The sequence below is a fragment of the Ananas comosus genome, linkage group 10 (assembly GCF_001540865.1).
Source record: "Ananas comosus cultivar F153 linkage group 10, ASM154086v1, whole genome shotgun sequence".
Classification (NCBI taxonomy): domain Eukaryota; kingdom Viridiplantae; phylum Streptophyta; class Magnoliopsida; order Poales; family Bromeliaceae; genus Ananas; species Ananas comosus.
Window position 1 is genome coordinate 1856623 of NC_033630.1, and position 22063 is coordinate 1878685.

General features: G+C 33.8%; 1 protein-coding gene across 1 annotated transcript; it reads left to right on the top strand.

The window, feature by feature from the left end:
• On the top strand, positions 6724 to 11789 carry LOC109716765 (transcription factor MYB1R1-like). Its single transcript, XM_020242320.1, has 3 exons — positions 6724 to 7261; positions 10275 to 10483; positions 10938 to 11789. The coding sequence occupies exons 1-3, from the start codon at positions 6919 to 6921 to the stop codon at positions 11499 to 11501; spliced, it is 1116 nt and encodes a 371-aa protein (XP_020097909.1). The 5' UTR covers positions 6724 to 6918; the 3' UTR covers positions 11502 to 11789.

Here is a 22063-nt window from a genome sequence, read left to right on the forward strand (position 1 = left end):
TAATTTTAGATTTTATATCTTATACATTTCCCATTTGTTTGTATATTATTACTGTACTATTTTAAAATCTTTGATCTAGTCGTTGCTCTTGTTTTAAAATAATAATAATAATAATAATCACATCTGGAGAAAAATTAAATAAATATTTTACAGTTTAAAAAGTATAGGTAATTAAAATCTACTAATTATTCAAACTACTAAAATATTTAATGGTGGTAATGTTTGTATAGCTTCGTCTACATGCATCTGGTATAAGCTTTTTCGATCTTTTCCTAGTAAGTTATATATTACTTACATATGTATAATATATATATATAGAGTAGAGCTACTATACTATCAGAAGCATAGAAGATCTAGTGTTTCCGATTTTTAGGCCTTTAGATCAATTCCTTTAATTATTTCTAACCTTTGAATTAATTCTATTAACCTGTGGGGACCACTCAACCCTTGGGATACCACTCAACCCTGGGGGGATCGCAATCATCCCAACTGTATAATTTTTGATCCAATGGTCAAAAAGTTGAAAGCATCAGATCCTCTATACTTCCGATAGCATAGTAGCTCTACAATATATATATATAGTCCGGCGGCTACTATACTATTATGAGTATGATCGCCCTCATACTCATAAGTTGTTTTTGATGATAGAGCTTCCGAATCGACGATCCACACCGTTAAACGTTATCTAGAGCATTTGAAACATCTAGAAATCAAATTTCATAATTTTTTACATCATTTACCTTACGATCAAAAGCTCACAAAATTGACAATTTTTAACGGCCAGTATGGAATACTTGCTAGTTTAACGGTGCAAAAGAATCCGAATAGGTTGAATTTTTGATAGAAAATTCTATTCACTACCTAGATAAAGATCAATAACTCCGATCTTAAATTGAAGGATCCGATCATCCATTTTTAAGACATAGTTCGATTTTGACCGCTCATTTTATGCCCGCTTGATAGACTTTATTATGATTTCGAAAAATTACAAAATTTATTTTCTAGAAGTTTCAAATACTCTAGATCATGTTTAACGAAGTGGATTGTCGATTCGGAAGCTCCATCATCGAAAACAACTTATGAGTACGAAGGGTCCAATACTCATAATAGTATTGTAGCCCTACTCTATATATATATATATATGTAGTGCAAAAATAATAAATATAAATTTAAGGTTATTTGAAAAGAAAGGACTGAAGCATAAATATGTGTAAAATATTCTTCCAATGAAACAGGCCGTGAAGTTCCTTGAAGCTTAGGGTGTGTTTGGTTCCACGTAAAATTGGAAAAAAAAAATTTCTGCGGAAAAAAAATTTTCGTGAAAAATTTATTTTACGGTTTTCAGTATTTAGTTTTGTAGGAAAAGAAAATTAGTTTACAGTTACAGTTGTTTGGTTAAATAGTTGAAAGAAAAAGGTATAAATTATTTTTTATTATATATTCGATATATTATTTATTTATTATTTATGAATTAAATATATGATAGATTTATAAGTATTTAATATAATATATGTAATAATCTGCATATAATATTATATAAAAATATATAATTTTTATAAATAAAAATATAAAATTAGCTTTTCTTTACTGTTGTTGTTTGGTTGAAAGAAAAAAAATTATAAATAAAAAATTATTATATATATTTTTTCTTATTGTATATATTATCATACTTATCATATATATAATAATTATTGATGTATAATAATTATCATATTACATATATTAGTATTATAATTATATTTATAAAAAATATATCTAAAATATATATACATTAATTAATAATGAATATAATATATAATAGTATATATTTAATACTATAAATAAATATTGTATTTATAAATAATATATATAAAAAAATATATCAATAATATATTTAAATAATATATATAATATATATATATATTATATATATATATATATTAATTATATATATATAAAATAGAGGGGGAGAGAGTACGTCCACGGTTCTCTCACGCGGTCCACGAGTCACTTCGTGGACCGCGCATGCTCAAAAGGCCGCGATTTTGAGAGCTTGTAGTTTTCGTTTTCCGCGGACGGCGAGCACAAATTTTTCGAAGAATCTGTAAAAAGTGTTTTTCAAATTTTTTTTTTACAGATAACTAAACATTGGAAAACAAAATTTCAACAGAAAAATTTTTTTCGGAGCACTTTTGCAGGGAATCAAAGAGAACTATATTGTTTCATATAAACCAATAATATTTTATATTTTTGTACTCCGCATTAATATAATTATATGTATGGTAGTCCCTTTCTAATAGGAAATGGGGAAGTAAAAGATATAGAGAGAATATTTGGACTTCAAAATATTCTGATCCGCTACTTTCATTGTATGTAGTCCATCTTTTCCGAGAGTTAAAAAAGATGGACTCTCTCTCTCACAAAAAAAAATAAAAGTCCATCTTTTTGGTCCCACCAAACAAGTTAAATAGGAACGAAAATCAAAGCCCACGTGGCAATAAATAGCACATCATCCTATCAATTATGTGACGCATCCCACGAGATTAACCTTTTTACGGATAAGGCATTAATGCACTTCGATATGGCCACGGCATTTAAGTGCACCAAACATTTAAATAGGTTTTTACGAGACAAATGAATCAACCTTGGTTTGTTGATCTTCAATTTTACAAATCAAATATTTTGAGTTTGCGAAATCATTTGCTTCTAATTGTAGAAGACCCATGATAGAGCTTCTTATGATGTATTGCATAATTTTAGAATTCAGAAAAAACCAAACCACAATGAGTTTAATTATCAGGATTTGAATTTGTAATTTCCTTCTTTTGCATGCTAAATACTTTTTTTTTTCTAACATTTTAATCTGCAAGAGTATCATGTTTCGATACTGTGCTGGATAATTAATGTTTTATGTAGGAGTCTAGAGGATTTTTTTATTTTTTATTTTTTTTTGGGAACTTACATAATATTGAAAGTTAACTGTATACTTTATTTTTTTTTATGTTGCATTAATTGTATTTTCCATACACTGAACTGTCTAATTTGGAAATAACTTCTTTTTTAATTACCATCAAAACGAGAAATAGTTAGAGAATTTTTGGTTGATGGTTTCAACAATCAAAAGTTTGAAGAGAATCAAATTCTTTTTTTATCATAAAAATATTGGGTTTTTTCACTATCCAAATCTTAATTTCGTGATATCTTAACTTTTAATCAAATTTAGACCAGTGAAAAAGAATCCAGTAGCTTATGAATTTAGTGTTTAGAATAAAATTGTATCTAATTAACCTGCCAATACCTTTAAATTTAAATTAAATAGAAAAAAAAAATTAAATACGACTTCTCGTTGGATTTGAAGTCAGATTATATAAAATGATATTATGTCTCTAAAAATTTATGCTATCTTTTTCTCAAAAAAAAAAAATTTAGCTATCTATTAGATATCACATCCAATTTTGGAAGGCTGAAGACTTTTTGGTAATATTGATAAATAAATCCAGAGAATCGACTGAAAATTTAATAGAAATGATATTTTTATGTTTGAAATAGATTTTATTAATTAATATCATATCCTTTCTTAGATAATAGTTTGGTAAAAGCGTGCGAAGCTTATCTGAATCATGGATCATTTTGAGTTGGCTATCGAATGTTTTATTACACGATATTTCAATTTGTTTGAATTTTGTCGGCTAATAACAGTTTGACTTTATACAAAATGATCTACCTTTAGAGGTTTCTTAGTATACTTCATGCAATCATCGCAGCTATAAATTTAAAAAAGTAATTTCACGTTGAACGGCTCAAAACAAATAAATTGGAAGGTTAGAATGTAAATGTTAAATATAAAAATATTTAAATATCATTCTTTATTTGCTTAAGCTTTTAGAGTACAATCGTTGTTTTGTATTATTTTTTCACATGATATCAGAGCAGGAGGTCGTGAGTTCGAGTCATGCCAAGCTTCTAGCATTATTAATTTTTTCATATTTAATTCAAGTTCACATTATGGGGCAAAAGTATCGAGTCTAGATATGAGGGGCAGTGCTAAATATAAAAATATTTAAATATTGTTCTCTATAATTAGCTTAGGCTTTTATAAAACAACGGTTGTATTATTTCACAGTAAAATCAAAATTTTGAATATTGGTTATTTAATTTAAAATAGTTTATAATTTTATGTAAATTTTATTTAATATTCAGTAATTTTTGGTACTTAAATTACTGTAATTTTGGGCAAATCTAAGTAAATTGTACGGAGATTCCTTTTGGACGGTTGATTCTTCATGTCGAAAAGTCAAGGGGTATTGTTTTGACCGGAGAGTGTGTTAAATTGTAGTTGACGGTTTCTATTCACGGGTCGGTCGCTTTCTGGCGAGGAGGACACGTGTCCGTTCCCACTTGTCACGTGTACTTTATTTAACGCTGCTCAAGCTCAACCCAAAAAACACTCCTCATAAAATTAAAATAAAATTATTACAATTAAACCCCCCCTAAATTTTTTTTTTTCTTAACCATCTAAATCTTTCTCAAACTATAAGTTATCCACTAAACTCAGAAAAGAATATTACTTCGAGACTTTTTAATTGATTCGTACATCTACTTAAAACATATTATTATTTATTTATATTTTTGCTTTTATTATTATTATTATTTTTTAGAGATAGGTAACACGCTACCAGCTTCATTTATTTCATTTAAAAATAAATTTAACTAGAAACGTAAATCAACTAGAATTCAAACTTGGGTCTCGGGTATCAACCACCAAACCCTTTGCCACTTACTCTAGAAACGGTCAGTATTTATTTTTTTGCTAATACAATAATAAGTGTCTATAATCAAGTATAACCATGCGTGAGTCGTATTTTCGTCAAATTCTTCGCTTGAACTTCCGTATGTTTGTTCGGAGGATTCATTTCTATTATTTTGACTAGATTTTTGCTAATTATACATGAATCATATTAATTTCAACCAGGTGACTTAAATTATTTAATTTGATAATTAATTTTTACAATAAATATCTTGCTAAATTGACGTAATACAGAAACTTTAGCTGCTCCAAACGTATTATTGCAAACAATATGTATAAACTAATTAATAATAATAATCATCGCATCACATCTGCCGCAAATAAATAATATTTAAAAGCAATATTTTTGAGAACATGTGATCGTTCTCTTAACATAATTATTTAGAAGATAAATTAAATTGCAAGTTGGGCAAAGTTTAGTAAAGTTTTTTTTTTTTTCTTTTTCTTTTTTATATATTACTCCAACAACCGCATCAAGCTTTCAAGCAACCAGAGCCGTCCGTTGGAGGTCGGACAAATATAACCCTCGTGAGAAAGTCTACATATTTACACCGTATCATCTATCTCTAACTAATAATTTTTTTCTTTCAAAAGTAAAATATAATAAAAATATTTTTTAATAATTATAACGAAATGAGTGAATTAAAAAAAAAATCTAATATTTTTTTTATAGGATTTTTTCTTACGGACAATTGCACCCTGCATGAAAGAAAGAAGGGCAGAACAGTCATTTCACAGCATCTACCCCCATGCACAGGAGGTCGCGGCACGGCTTGCCACGTGGACCGCGTCGCGCGTCCCCCACTCTCTTCCGTGTACGCCCCCCGAGCGTGCTCATAACTAACGGGCTCCTGCGCGTGCGTCACGTGGAGTGGCGTTCCCGTAATTTCCCCGCAGATCCAAACCTTAAACTCCCCCACTTCCGTATACGCTGCGATGTAAGTTACCGCGGTTTGCCGTGCAATGTCGCGGTCATCTATCAGGCCACGAACTTCCCCACAAATTACAGATAATGCCACTGGTCTGTTTGCTTGTAACACTCCTGCAACGACGGCCCCCACCACACGGCCTCGGCCGTAAATACCAATAAATAGCCAGTTGGTCGCACTACATATTGGAGTTACAATTAGAGTTATCGACTAACGAATAAACAAAATGGATAGTATGCTGCTTTTTTTTAAAAAATATATATATTATGATTGGATTTTTAATTATTTAATCTATATAATAATTCGATTTGTCGCAGTGTGGGTATCGGATGGATAAGTGGTATGCGTTTTCGATCAACATGATTGAATTTTATAATTCGAGTTTGTCGGATATGATCGATCTTAATTAGATTTTCTACGCCGGCTTCTATGGCCGTGTGTTAGTACGTGTATTCATTCTTTTGGTTTAATTTTCTGATCCGAATTTTATTGATATAGATATAAAATTTTCTTTGCCAGCATTATCACCAAAGTTCTTTTTTTTTTTTTTAGAAATGTGCATAAAAAGAATTCTAAATATATCTATTATTGACTTGAATGCAAGTGGAATAGTTTACAAACATAAACGCAGTTGAAAGCTGCAATAGAGTTATTGATAGGTATTCCGTCTCTACGCATTTTGTGACTTAGATTCTCAGTTCCTATTATATTGAAAGTGGACTATCGTATGGCAAGGGAAAAAAAAAAGAAAAATGAAAGAGAAGTGTAAAACAGTAATTCACATGCTTCAATTTGAAGTGTGGGTACAACCGGTGTACATCTTTGTTACTACAATATCCAACGCGGTCTCACCCCGTGCTGGCGTTCACATTGGACGGTGGTGATGCGTCGTGAGCGAGGTGGGTTCGCATGAAGACAGGGAGAGCATTCATGCTACCGTCCAAAGGGTAGTATCGTAATTACCTGTGAATGTACGCCCCAATTCGCAGGGCCTCCCCCTTCTTAATGCCCAAAGCCACGAAAAAACATAACAACACAGCGCGCACACACAACACCACCACCTCCTCCTCCGTTTCTCCGAGATCGAGCGCCTCCCCCACGGCCCAACCCCGCCCCTCTCTCTCTCCCTCTCTCTCTCTCTCTCCCCGCGGGGTCACGCGCGAGGCGCGTGAGGCCGATCGGGGAGCGGCGGCGGCGGCGGCGATGACGCGGCGGTGCTCGCACTGCAGCAACAACGGGCACAACTCGCGCACGTGCCCGGCGCGGGGGGCGGCGGGGGGAGGCGGGGGCGGGGTGATGCGGCTCTTCGGGGTGCGCATCATGGAAGGGGTGGCGCCCATGAAGAAGAGCGCGAGCATGGGGTGCCTCTCCTCCGCCTCGGCCGCGGGCGGCGGCGGAGGTGGCGGCGCCGCCGCAGGAGGCGGCTCCTCGTCACCCGCCGCGGCGGCCTCCGCCGCCGCCGACGCCCTGCGCGACGCCGGGTACGAATCCGACGACCCCGTCCACGCCTCGAGCTCCTCCAATTGCCGCGGCGAGCGCAAGAGAGGTCTATAATCTTTCCCCTAACTCTTCCCCGTTTTTCCTTCGGAATTTTGCCAAAATTCGATCTTTTCTCTTCGATTTCTCGTCGCTATTCGGTGGCATTTGAAAAGGGCTTTTCAGTTTTTATGATATTTAAAGCATTTTTAAGCAAAAGCCTCAGAGATTATTTGTTTCTTTTTTTTTTTTTTTAAACCAGTGTATGTATAGAAAAATTGTTCTTTTGTGGAAATTTGATATCTTTTCTTCTGGATTTATCATTTTCTTTTTTTTGATTTTTTCAATTAGTTTGTGGCTGCATGTTCTTAAAATTTAGGGCATTTTTCTTAAGAACTCGTGTCGCTTAATTTGATTTACATGTCTCTTTTGGAGCCGTCCAATATGGCCGACACCTTAGCTATGGGGGCCATATTATACTATCCTTAAGGTTTAGTACCTAATTCTTAAACATATGTGAGAAAGCGATGGTTGATGGTCCACACAAAGTTGTCCTTACAAATCTTATTGGAGCATTAAAAATGTGGTTTTGATCTAAACACCTTTTGGTGTTTGAATTTGACCCTCTTATCAATCAATACCTATCAAGGGATCGCCATGCTTCCAAATGAAGTAAAATTTATTGATTATTTTATACTTGTTGATATGAAATTAGTTTCAATTTTCTGCATTTCCACTGGCTTCCATGGCAATTGTTTTTTTTTTTTTTTTTTAAAGTTCCTTTTCTATTATTTGCTATGCGCAGCACCATTTCTCAAGTCCCCATTTCATATTTTGATGTAATGAGATATATAAATTAGGTTAAGCCCCTGCATGAACTCGAAGGTCCACTAGTCTTGTTTTCCTTGCATAAATTTACTTGTTCAATTTCTTTCGATTTCAGATATGTGTGCAGATAGTGTATTTTCAATGTCCTTGAAGGAGAATTAAGTCTCTCTTCATGTTAAAGAAATATGAAGTTTAAAAGTTAAGAAATTATGAGGTGCATGCCAGTGAGATTTCAAAACTTTCTCTGAATTGGGCATTACTTTCTGTAATAATTGAAATCTTAGTCACTGCCAACTTTCAACTATTTCAGTTGCTCTTTTAGTCTGAAACGGATATTCGTATATAGAAAGCCGTTCCGCGTCGTTTTTGGGAGGTTTAAAAGTTGTGGGAATATTTCATGGGAGGAGAAATGGTAATGTTTAACTCGAATTAAAACGTTTGTCTTCGTGCACTTTAATGATTTTGCACATGCATGTACCGGAATTGACAGGGATAGCTAGATTGTCGTATTCGTTATGCGGCAGTCAGTTGTGTATCAGAATTTTCTTTCCAATTGACTCATTCTGTAAACTTTTAGTTGACAGAGAGTTGCACGACAAAAGAAATGAATTCCCTAACCCCCTGTCATGACCACCTTAAGACTAAAGAATGATCGCTTGGTTGTCTTTGTGTTCCTTGATGATTTAGCACATGACATAGGTAGCTTGTTTGTCGTATATGGTACGCGACAACATGGAACTTTCTTTCTGTTCGAATCATTTTTTGAACTTTTAATTCAATGGGGGAGCTGCACGACAGCAGAAATAGATTGCCTAATCCACGTCAGGAACACATAAAAGGAGTAAACAATGACCTCATGTTTGTCTTCCCGTATGTTAATGGTTTAGCACATGTTTGTGCTAGACTCGACATAGATAGCTTGTTTGTCATATTTATTACACGGAGCTCATTGAACATCAGAACTTTCTTTCCGTCATAGTTGTTCTTTAAACTTGTACTTTTAATGTGGGAGCTGCACGACAGAAGAAATAAATAAATAAATTCCCTAACCCATGCTGCGAACACTCTTAAGACTTCACTTGTTTGTCTTTGCGTGCATAAATGATTTAGCACGTGTGTGCTGGATTTGACATAGATATCTTGTTTGTCATATAAGGTGCACGACAAACATTGAATATTAGAAATTTCTTTTCTTTAGAATAATCTACTAAACTTCTAGTCATATTTGGAAGCTTATAGAGCGAAGAGATAAACTCCGTATCTAATGTCACGACAACACCTTGACACCAATGAATGATGGCTTGTTTGGCGCTACGTACCTCAATGAGTTAGCACATGCATGTCCTAGATTTGACAGCTTGTTTGTCCTATGTTAATGATCTGCATGCCTTAATGATTTAGACTTGATAACTTGAGACCAAAAGAATGATTGCTTGTTAGTTTTTCTTCCTTTTTCATCCCTTTTCTGCATGGGTCTTGGGCGGCAGAGAGTTGTTTTACATCATTACCTGTAAAAGGTCTTCAAGTACATTACAAGTCCAAGACTGGATTTGAGTATTATTACTGAGTAATAGGCTTTTGTTAATCAGTTTCTTCATCTTTGCTTGTGACTCTTTTTTCTTTTTCTTCATCTTTTTTCCTTTTTCTTCTCAAGTAGGTCTGCAATCAAAACGAATAGATATAATGGTTTAGATCGAAGTATTAAATATTTCTACCCTATTGTTTTATGAGTGTATCAGCCTATTGTCAAGCACTAGTGAAGTGGTGCTTTTTTTTTAAGTAGAGATTCATTTTTTTGTAGCTTCATGTTTTATTCCATGACCTGCTAATTTCTTAGGAGGTGCCTGTTCTTTTGCTGATGTTCAGGGATGCGCTTTCTTGTAGATGTATCGGTCATTTAGTTTTGATTTTCTTTTCGAAAATTGTAGAATGATATTTATTTTATAGAAAACTAATGGTTGGAAAAGCACTAACCAATTTTTATGGCAGGAATTAGGATTGGATATTCAGAAACTCAATACTCTCTTTACATAGTACAATGTCTTACGTTAGTTTGTATCCTTAAAATGGTGTGTATCTACTCTCTTTCTTCCGATTGTCTTTACCTTAAGCGAAAATACTTATTTTAAGACAGTTTGCACCTTTAATTTTCTTTCTTACATTAAGCATTTTGTGTTCTCTTTCTGTCAATTAATGAGATGCAGAGTTGCGGGATAATTAATGAGCAAATGCTTTGATTGCGTGTTGGTCTACAGGCATCCCCTGGACAGAGGATGAGCATCGGATGTTCTTGTTGGGCCTGCAGAAGCTGGGAAAAGGTGATTGGCGTGGAATAGCTCGCAATTTCGTCGTGTCAAGGACTCCTACGCAGGTGGCCAGCCATGCCCAGAAGTACTTCATTCGGCAAACCAACTCATCAAGAAGGAAGAGGCGGTCGAGCTTGTTCGACATGATCCCTGAGATGGTATATATGCATTTCCTGATTTGGTCCCAGTTGTTTAAGGCTAACACGTTCTTTTAACCCTTGATTCCAAATACTCTTACACCTCCTTAAGAGTTTCAAATTTACCAACTTTAGTTCCTGTACTTCGTGCCTTCTAACAATCAAGTACTTTCTTCCAGTAGCCTACAATTTGGAAAAAAAAAAAGATGTCGATTAAGCATCATCATTAGAGTTTGCTGATACTGCTATCTTTTTTAGGTTCCCCTGTTGGTGAACTCTGACGCCAACATGGCTTCTTTTTCTAAAAGATAATAGGCTAGCAGAATCAATCAGTAAACAGAACAACCATTAGGTACTAAATTGTTAAAATTGAAGCTTATCTTGAAGTTGGGGTAAATTTTGCGGGATTCAATATTCAATAAGCCCTTATTTGGATCCCTCTTGTATCCTTATCATTTGTTTTCTTCGTTTGCAGCCCATGGAACAGTCAATGGACCAGTACTCAGTTCCCGAAGAACAGTTCATGCTTCATTCGCCTCCTAACGAACCTGCAAAAGTAAATCCTTTTCCTCCTTTACCTCTCAACAAACACCAAGAATCCGAGCTTGGTGCAACCAAACTAACTCTCCCTGCTATAGAGCTCAAAGAAACCACCCCATACAACAGTAACAATACTCCCCCAATACCAATAGCACCAACACTTTACCCTGCATTTCTTCCCGTCCCTTTAACATTTTGGCCTCCTACTCTCCCTCCTCCGCCCCCGGCGCCTCCTGCTTGTCAAGACGAAGAGATGATGGAAGCTACTCACGAAGTCGTAAAGCCGATTCCCCTAACCCCGAAGGAGCAGCTGACCAACGTGGATGAGGTGCCAAGCATCTCCAGCCTCAGCCTTCGTGAGATAGAGCCGTCCGCTCTTTCGCTTAAGCTTCTTGGGTCTGACACTCCGAGGCAGTCGGCTTTTCATGCGAACCGTGTTATGGCCTCGGCGAGAACGGATCTGAACAATGGCAGTGGCAATGTGATCCATGCAGTTTGAAGCAGAAGGGGGTCTAAGGTTGGCTAGTCTCATAGAAATATAATATATATATATATATATATTATATATATACATATAACTATTTTCTCTCTGATGTTCTTTACTGTCTGAAATTTTAACATACATTCTAGAACCTGTCAATCCTTGTAATAAGCTTTAAGTGTTGTTTAGTGTTCTAGTTTCCTGTTCTTTGTTAATAGGTGGACAAAAGTTGTTCCTGTCAAACTAATAATGTTTTAATTAAGCTTTAGTAATAGATGTGGTAAAGTTGTTTCGTTTTGTGTGTAAGCTTAGGTGTACACTTCGTGAGTTCTTTTGTTTGGGGCGAAGGAGCTAAGCTAGAGAAAGAAACATTCAAAAGATTGTAAAAGTTGTAAGCAAGTATAACACTATATGGCTTGAAATTCGTATTAAAAAAAAAAAAAAAAAAATTGAAATGCGCGACCGTAAAAGGATTCACAAACATATATATTGGTTTGTGCTTAGATCATCACTTATATATATAAACAACCCAAATATAAAAATAACCGACTTTTCGGAAGAGTATTTCTCGCATTCTTTGCAGTTAAATTTGATTGTATTAAAGTCCGCGCCGTGTTAGTTCGATTTGACGGTTCTAACAGAAACTGTCGAGTTGCATTTAACAAAGCCAGCGCCGAAAGAGAATCGGGTCTCTACGTGAGAGTCGGTGGCGATAACCGTCGAATAACCGAAACAGTTGCTTCAACAGCGACAGCTCTTTTCCTCCAAGGGGGCGGCGCCGCCGAATGCCGGGAGTCATCCTTTTTTCCGTTTTCTTTTTAGGGAAAAATTAGTATGCCGCTACTTTATTTACAAAGCAGAGTATCACGGACTTAAATTTTTTGACCGCAAAGTCCGTGTGGCATCCGCCTTCCTGCTCGAAGATGAGCAAGCTTTCTCAAGTCCTAACACGGAAACGATTGACCCGTGACAAGAGGCAGTAGAGCTTAGGAGCAAAGAAAAAAAACAATTCGACAGGGAAAACAATTTATGGGGAAAAAAAAAAAAACACTAGAACTTTTAGCAAAAAGACTGACCGTCCCTAGTGCAAGTTGCCATGAGCTTGATGGTTGAAAACCAAAATTTTAAATTTGAAATATAATTGATTCACATTTCTATCTAAGTTATTTTTTTTAAAAAAAAATAAAGCAAATAGTATGCCACCTTTTTCTCTCTTTCCAAAAAATAAAAAAAAAGACTTAAGCTTGCTACCTATTTCTCAAAAAAAAAAAAAAAAAAAACTTAAGCAAATAAGAAAAATAAACCAAATATTCCACCCAATAACCTCATATTGGATGGAAAAGAGACTGTAATTGAAAATGTAAGGAATTATAGACCTTAATAATAATTACTGGTCATGAAAATTTGAGCAATGGTTTGAGCTCAATGAGTTTTTAGTGATAGTAGGCTGGATTTTTACATTTGATTATAGAGTCGAATATGAATCAAAAGTGTGGGAACTAAGTATTATGCGGGAAACCGTGCTCCATCACGGATTTCCATAGGAGTCATCTCTAGAATCTCACGTTTGGTAATTTATATGTATGATTGGATTTAAATCCGACGAGAATGTTAGGACCTAAATATGGGAAATCTATCATAGTTAGTTAATTTGGATTCGGCAAAAATTCGGTACGGATATTATACGCATAAAATTCGTTTTCTAATTTTTAAATTCGTTGAAAAATTCGACTTAAAAAACAAATTCGGTATAAAATATAAAATATAAGATTATTTATATTTAAAAATAAAAATTATAATTTTTTATTCATATTTTCAATAATTCGGCAATAATTCGCGAATAATTCGGCTGGCCCAAAAATTCGCGAATAATTCTCTTTTTTTAGGAAAAATTCGTAAACGGACCGTTTAATTCGGATTTTCAATAATTCGCGAATAATTCGCGAATTTACTAATTAGGAAATCTATAACGCCTCAGTAGTCTCACATAGATCACGATTGAAAATATAAGGGACCATATACCTTAATAATTAATAATTGAATTATATTTAAGCATTTTAGGTTAGTGGTTTGAGTCCAACAAGTTATTAATGCTAGTGGGCCAGATCGTTACAACACATCACCCACCAAGTTGTGCCAATCGTCGCTAACTCCCGACTCTTTATAAATCGTCGTCATTTCATATTGCGTTAATCTCAAACATTTGGATTTAGATTTTTTTTTTTTGGTAAGCAATATTATTGGTATATCTCAAAGTAAGGTGCACATCTTACACGCTTTTTATCCAATGATCATTATTTGTTTATTATCACATCAATTTTCTTTTTCATTAAAACATACTTGAATTTTTGTGAACTCAATGATATCTAAGTGTAAGATGTACACCCTTATGACGGTGTACAGGTAAGCATTTTCCTTTGCTTTCTATGATGAGGTGTTTGGTTTCTTTTGCATGAAGGGCCATAAAATTTATTTATTGTAAATTTGGGTACAATATTATGAGCCTCTATACAGCTAGAATACTTGGTAAACGAAGACATTTACTTACGCGTCATTTCAAGTGATGGAGTGTTCAGATCCATGATTGACATTATTAAATTTGATCTTAAACTATATGAACTTTATAGAGTTCAAATTTTATAACTTTTTGGCATTATTTGCCTATTCGTAAAGTGACTATTTCCAAAAGCTAACATAAGGTGAATTTGAGATAATAATCACTAGACAAATGACATAAAAAAACTACGAAATTTGAGTCTTATGAAGTTCAAACAGTGTTAAACCATATTTAACGGTTTTGATCGTCGATTCGGATGTCCTTTCTTCGAAAACGATGCCCAAGCAAATGCCTTCATTTATTTTAGAAATAGACTAGCTTTACTCTTTTCTTGAATTTTTGAACCACTTGGATAATAAATTATATTGAAAAATTACAAAATTTATTTTTTATAAAAATTTAAATAATTTAGATCAAGTCTAACTATGTTGATTATAAATTTGGATGTCTTGTCATCAGAAATGGTGCAGTAGTAAACTGTCATGTTTACTTTTAGAGGTATTCTTCTCTCTCTCTCTCTCTCTCTCTCTCTCTCTCTCTCTCTCTCTCTATATATATATATCTTATTGGTACCATTTAAATTTCAAATTTTCGATTTGATTTTCATCAAAATTAATACTTTTATCTGTCATCTGTTACACAAAGAAAAGTTCCATAAGCAATAAAAGAATCGCCTAAGATTAGTAGGTTCCATATATTTTATTACCTAATTAATATTGCAAAACAGTACTTTATTGTTGGCTAATCTTTGGAATGCTCAAATTTGATTGTTTGACTATGATTTTATTCAAAAATTAAGGAAAAAAGGAAAGAATTTCTCCTCTAAATTTCTTCATTACTTGGAAGAGGGAAAGTCCACTCCAGTTAAATGTTTATATTTCATGGAACTGTAAGTCTACTAGAACTTCAATTGTACACATTCGTGTTTAAATCTTACCAATTATAACTATATTTATATCCTACATCTTGTTTTGGTGTTGGTTTTGATTTATTTGAGGCACTCCCGACCACAGCGTTGTTGTCGAATACCCAAAAAAAAAAAAAAAAAAAATCTAATAGCTTAAGCTTTAGTGAGAAAATAATTGTTTCACATTATTTATGTCGAATAGGTAATAATTGAACATCGTTTGTTGGTAACTTGAGCTTTTAATTAAAATAATAATAATTGTTTCACATTATTTAATATGATATTATTAAAGAGTTCGAATCCTATTAAGGTTCCTAATTTATTCATGTTTACGTCATGGAACTACCAAAGAGTCTCGAACCAAGGCTGAAGGAAAGTTTTTAATATAAAAGAAATAATATTAAAAACACCATAATCTGAGAACTTAAAGATTAAATAATTGTTTTATATTATTTAATAATTATTTGTATATATCTTTCTATCCAAACTTTCTTTCTTTTGTAATAAATTTTGGGGCCTCGGCCCTGTTAATTTCTTCTTGAAGGCAACAAAAAAAATTTGACAAACATTTAAGTTCTAACCTGTTTCTGACTACGCGAAATTTGAATTTCCATGTATAATGAAGATATTAATGCTGATTTAATGGTTTTTACTCTTGGATCCTTTAATAAAATGTTTAATAAAATGCTATTTGTACATTCAATAAGGGGTCACTTTTTTACACTCATCATTCTAAACTTCAGAAAATCTTTTAGGTTTGTAGTATTCAAAAAAATAACAAAACAAGATCTCAATTCCTTGGATAAGGAGATATAAGATTTATAATTCTCTTTTAAATGTACAGATAGTATCACTCATAATTTGAACAGTGGAATAATTTGGCCGTAACCATAAATTTTTTGCATTCTCACTCAAAACTAATTTACACATTGGCTATTTCTAAGTTGCTATTACTATCAGCTCAAAAGTATAAAACTTTTGCTTGCATTTTCTTTTTTGCCTCGTTCTTTCTCCGATGTGTGACCGATAAATATTCGCACACAATTTGAACGGGCCACGACAGCGGCAGTTGGATGATTGAACTGATTGGCTCTTTCAAGAAACTGTGCTTGTTGGCTGCTGATGTAGCCCTGCAGGGGGACTGATTTTCGAAGAGCTGCAGTTGATTGGAGAAGTGCTGATCTCTCCCTCCGTTGCAGAACGCTGGTCAGGTTAGACGCCGTGTGGCTTTGATTCATTATTCATCTCATTTTCACGGTTCACCAAAGATAAGAATTTCTCGAATTCGCGATCGCTTTTGGGGCCGAAACTAGCTCAGTTTTGTTATGCCAATCCGGGTTAAGATTCCCTCCCTCTTATCAACACTCGAAAACGATATGTGGAGCAAGAATCGGGCCAATCATGCATTTCTATCGCAGTAGCTTTTGCGCCTTTCGTCCAAAGGTGTGGGCGGGACGGAACCCACGCAAGTATACCGAGCATCTCACCTGTCTATTCTCATTCCTTTTATTCCTCTTTAGTTTCATGTCATTGTGCTTCTCTCTTGATAGAAAGGCATAACAAGGACCACTGTTTTCTTTTTCTTTTCTTCCCTTTTGTTTCTTTTTTGTCGATAATTTGTTAAGGGCGCTTATTTTGTCTCCATGCATGGTTGCAAATGTAAATGACACTATAGTGTTTAATCCTCTCAATGAAGTAATCAAATCCCTAGCCATTGTCTCTGGTTCGTGCAATGAGCTTTGCGAATGATGCCGTCGAATGTAGACCATGTAGAGGTGGTCCTATTCTTGCAGGATTAGGTGTCTTCGAAATGTTCGGCTTAAGAACAAGTTAATTATCGCGCTATTTTCTCATTACAATGTCATGATAGTGTATAAATAAACAGTATAACTTTATATCTGTAAGCTGATCATTGTTTTTTTTGTTTTTTTTGTTTTTTTTTTAAGAATTAAGCTGATCATTGTTTTGTTGGGAATCCGGTACTCGCCCCGGTACCGGATCTTGTGAATCCGCAACCCGCTTCGATACCGATTGCTATGAATCCGGTACCGATTGTTGGGATTCTGCAACGGAAGCGTTAAATCGGATTTTTATCATAAACCCGTCTCCTCAGCAGAAGCTGATACAATCATAAAAGAGAAAAATATGCGAGTAAAATAAGATTCATTAAATAAAAGAAGATTACACCTGACTTCTTTTCTGCACAGAGTAGCTACACCCCGAGCCCTCTTTCTTGAATCTCTCCTACCTTTCTCTCGTCTTCTATGCTCCAGAAGACATCTTTCTCATCCTGTGCATCCATGCACCAGGTATACCAATGGCTCACGGCTACGAAAGCCGCACACGTCCTTTTACACCCATGCACTAGATGCAATTAAAATCATGACCATCTTGGCCATGCCATATGGCTAATCCATATCACCACCAAAGTAATATCACCTATGCTATATTTATAACTTACATCAAAAGCTATCCAAATCCTAATATAATTAGGATTCTTACTCTGATAAATATTTAAATCTATATTTAGTTTACTTCAATAGATTTAAATATTTATCCTAAACTAATTAAATTTATATTTAAATCTTAATTTATCTTCAATAGATTTAACTATTAATTCTTATTTAACTAGGATTCAACTATAAATTTAACCAAATCCTAACATGTTTATGCAACTAAAGTATTACTTCTGAGGATTGAAAGAAGGGTATGTTATGCGCATTAATTCCAAATAAATAAAAATACTAGGAAGTTCCTTTTATAATTAAGCATATGGTTTCCATGTATATACAATATATATTATGAGATCATGCATGAGTAATCATAGATTCATTTGTTGTGATGTTTTTATGATGAACTAGATTCAAGTAAACAATATAGCTTTATTCTACCAGAGGTTAATTTAATCTTTTCTTTCTCATAGTTATATTTGATATGTCGAATTATTCTATATATTACTATAATAATCTTTACATATGCTCCGGTGTCCTACACAGGGATGTAAAAATTTGCAAAAAGATGATTACATTTTTATGTTTCTTTATTATGTATGTCAAACTTCATAATTTTTAACAGCAGACTTTTTTTTTTTTTTTTTGAGAGAAAGGTATCATGCTACCGCTTCATTCGGCAAGAAGGTGAATTTAGCAACAAAGTAAAGCAACTGAGCTTTGATGAAACGAAAAAAAAGGGCTAAATGCAATAAAGCTCCCACATATAAGTCCACCAACAACCGTCTCAGCATCAGCTTTCTTGCATTTAGCCTCAACAACCGTCTCAACATCAGCTTCTTACCGACCATTCCTAGAGCAAGTGGCAAAGGGTTTGGTGGTTGGTATCCGAGACCCAAGTTCGAATCCTAGTTGATTCACATTTTTAGTTAAGTTTATTTCTAAATAAAATAAACGAAACGGGTAGCGTGCTACGTACCTATCTCTAAGAAAAAAAAAAAAAACAACAACAACAGCTTTCTTTTCTCAAAAATTCGACTATTCTACTCTAACTAGATAGCCCACAAAGTAGAGACAATGATCGTTAACTCCTTTCTCCCTACTACGCCCCACTTACCATTGCTAACTTTCCAGAGCTCACCAACTGAAGTACATGCACTTAGGGCTCGTTTGTTCAGTAATAGGCAATCCAATAGTGCATGTGAGAAACAGCATCTCAGGAAAAGATGATCTACCGTCTCGGGTTCTTCCATACAAAGCATGCAACTCACCTCTTCCAACCATCATCCTTTCATTAGATTATCCATTGTTAGCACCTTTTGTTTCAACACCAGCCATCCAAAGAATTTAACTTTCAAGAAAATTTTGATCTTCCATAGCTGGGCAAAGCTCCTTTCGTTGATTCCCCCATCCTACAGTAAAATGACTTAACCTTGAACACTTTCGTTTGACTCCATCTCCATCTAGCTTCATCTCTATTATCCAATAAGGTAAAGTTGGAGAGTATCTCCTTCAGCTCCAAAAGTGATTCGCGATTGGGATGAGTTCCCGGGCCAAAGCCCTGCAGGATCTTATTCCACTTCCAGCCGTTTCTACCAAAGCAATCACTCACCCAGTGGTTTTCCAAACTATCAAAGATTCGGGGGAAGTGTGATTGAAGGGAATACTGGCTGCTCTACCTGTCTATCCAAAAACTCACACTGCTTCTATTCCCAATCGAATAGGAAACCTCACATCCGAAAATACCCCTAGTCAATAGGACACTTTGCCGCCACTTTGAGTGAGGCCTAAAGGATACCTCTTCCCTAATAAGGGTTTCCTACTTAACAACAGAGTTTTGATTTCTCAAAATAAATATTGAACCTTCTATCTTGTTTTTATTGCTTGGAGTGCTTCTGGAATCTAATACTATATTTTTTTGGTTTAGCGAGAGCTTTTACAAAAGTGGTGCTTGAAGAAGAAACAAAGGGCGCCTATGTCCGATGAAGTATTTTTTGAATACTGTTATTAGGATAAACACTACATGGAGATTAATTTCTCTAACATCATCTTTACAAGAACGTCAAGAGGTTCAAATGAGAGCACCTGATTTTGGACCTCAAAATCATCTTCCATAGTGGAAGCTCTAATGTTTTTATTTTTTTTAAATTACAATAACTCCAACTGAAAGTAGAAACATAAACGGAAGTAGAATTGCACAAACCCTAAGATAATTGTATACGCAAAATAGAGCATTTGTTTTTAGACCTCAAAATTATATTTTCGTTGTAGTAGAAGCTCTATTTTTTTTAATATAATAACCTCAGCTGAGAATAAAAATAAAAATAAGATAGAATAATACTCATATATCGTATATTAGAATCCTCCAACATTTTGCCACATTATAACTTGAAGCCTCAAATTGGAGCATATATTTAGGGGCAAATGAGACATCTGAGTATTGCTTGGCTGAGCAAAGAATATTTGAAGCAATTTTTTATATAGCTTAGAAAAATATTCATCTTTTAAATATACATAATAATCTGTTAGTTGAAATAGGTCTAAATTTATGCTCTGTGACAATAGGTTTAGGAGACTATTAAGTTAAGTTGGGTTGAACCTAATAAGTTGAGTAGAGCTACAGACCCAACAATACACACAACATTCAGATGATTGAGTCAGATTGAAACACATGAGCATTGTGACTGAGCTCTTAAATGCGATAGATACGTACGTTCTTTCTATGAGTATGCATTTTTGGAATAGTTGGTTAATATTTACGATTTACACAATCTATCTTTCTAAAACTCAAAATCTTTTCAACAAACCCTCAAGATAGGAATGTATTGAAAAAAAAAAAAAATATTTTCGAGGCTAAGCGGACAGTAGCCAGGAATAAATTTAAAAACAAACGATAAATCAATTATAACTGATTTTTGATGGGCAAATAAAATATTATCTGAAAATTTTATTTCTGTGCAGTTAACTAGGGGTGGAAACAAGCCGAGCTCGACCGAGTTTATCTCGACTCAAATTCAGCTTAAAATTAATTTTGAACCTAAATTTAAGCTCAAGCTCAGCTTGAAATTAATTCGAGCTGATGTCGAGCGAGCCTAATTTCTAGTCGAGCGAACTCGAGCCCTAAACGAGCCGCTTGAAATTCTCAACATCGTACCATCAATAATCTTGTATAGAACATTCTCTATAATTTAATACAAAAACATGCATGATAGTTCAAAATGCAAAATAATTATATGAAATACAATATTATAATATAAAAAAAATAATTTATGAGTTGAATATATAATCTTTTCAGCCTCGTATGTTTTCTCTTCCGCCTTCAATCTCTATATTATTCCTTTTCATCTATGCGGTCAAAAAATAAATAAATTATATAAATAAATATATTGAATTAAACTATCCAATCATATATAACTAAAATCAAAATTTTGTAACAATAATTTTTTACGTTAAAAATATTCTGTACATTTTCTTAAGCACATAACTAATGGTAAGGTAGGCAACGGCGGACGCATGCTGTTATTTAGTAGCTTGGAGGGCTTTAGACTTGGCCACTTGGAATAATAGACAAAGAAAAAAAAGAGAGAAAAAGATTAGAGATTTAGAGCTCTGTGAAAGAAAGAAAGGGAGAGATTGTAAATTTAGTAAAATTTTGCCTTTTTGTTAGTCTATTGGGTTTGTTTTTATAGATAAACAATATTAGCCCAATTTTAACTAAACTTAAGTTACTCACTCAGCATACATATATATATATATATATATATATATATATATAAAACGGGAAAGTTTATATAGGAAGATAGTCATGGCTGAAAAGAATAAACGGGAATTCAATCCTCGTTTTATTTATAAAACGAAAAACCAGAAAAGTTTATATGGAAAGATGGTAGTGGTTATAAAGAATAAACGGGAATTCAATTCCTATTTTCACCGTAAAATAAAAAAAAATTGACACCATCTATAAATTTAGTGCAAATTTGGTTCAATTGAATTGCCCACTATTGACATCTCTGTAAAACCTATTGCCTCCTTGTATACTCCCCATATGACTTTTCTTTTTTTTCATCTTCATTTACTTTATAAAGATTTCAAAACTCCCTATATATCCATTAATAAGGATATTTGTTAACGTTTAGTATGCCGGAGTTTGATACTCTAGTAATTTAAAATTAAATAATTTTAAAAGTTAAATTTAAAATTTTTAACAACTACATAAACACAACACTAACTATAACACGGTTATAGATTCTACAAATTAGTTGATTTAACCTAACATGTTGAATTAATGTTGTTAAGATTTTTAAACTCGTTTTTTACAATGCGTGGATAATCAAACTCATGGTTCACTCGTTATATTATGACGACTTGGCGTAGTGAAAGTAGCAACGCTGTACAATTATAAACTAATTAATTTAATCTAACACTTTAAATTAATATTATTAAATTTTTCATACTCAATTTTTAATATTATTAAATTCTTAAAAAACTCATTCTGTGACATTGTATAGTTTCAAACTCTTGATTTCACGGCGCGCGGATTATCAAACTCCTAGTTTTCACATTCATCGGAAATACGTTAAAGTATACTGATGTTTCCGTCCATGACTCCATGGATTGTTACAACATGTTATGTTTGATCAAAACCTCAAAACACCAAGAGTATATA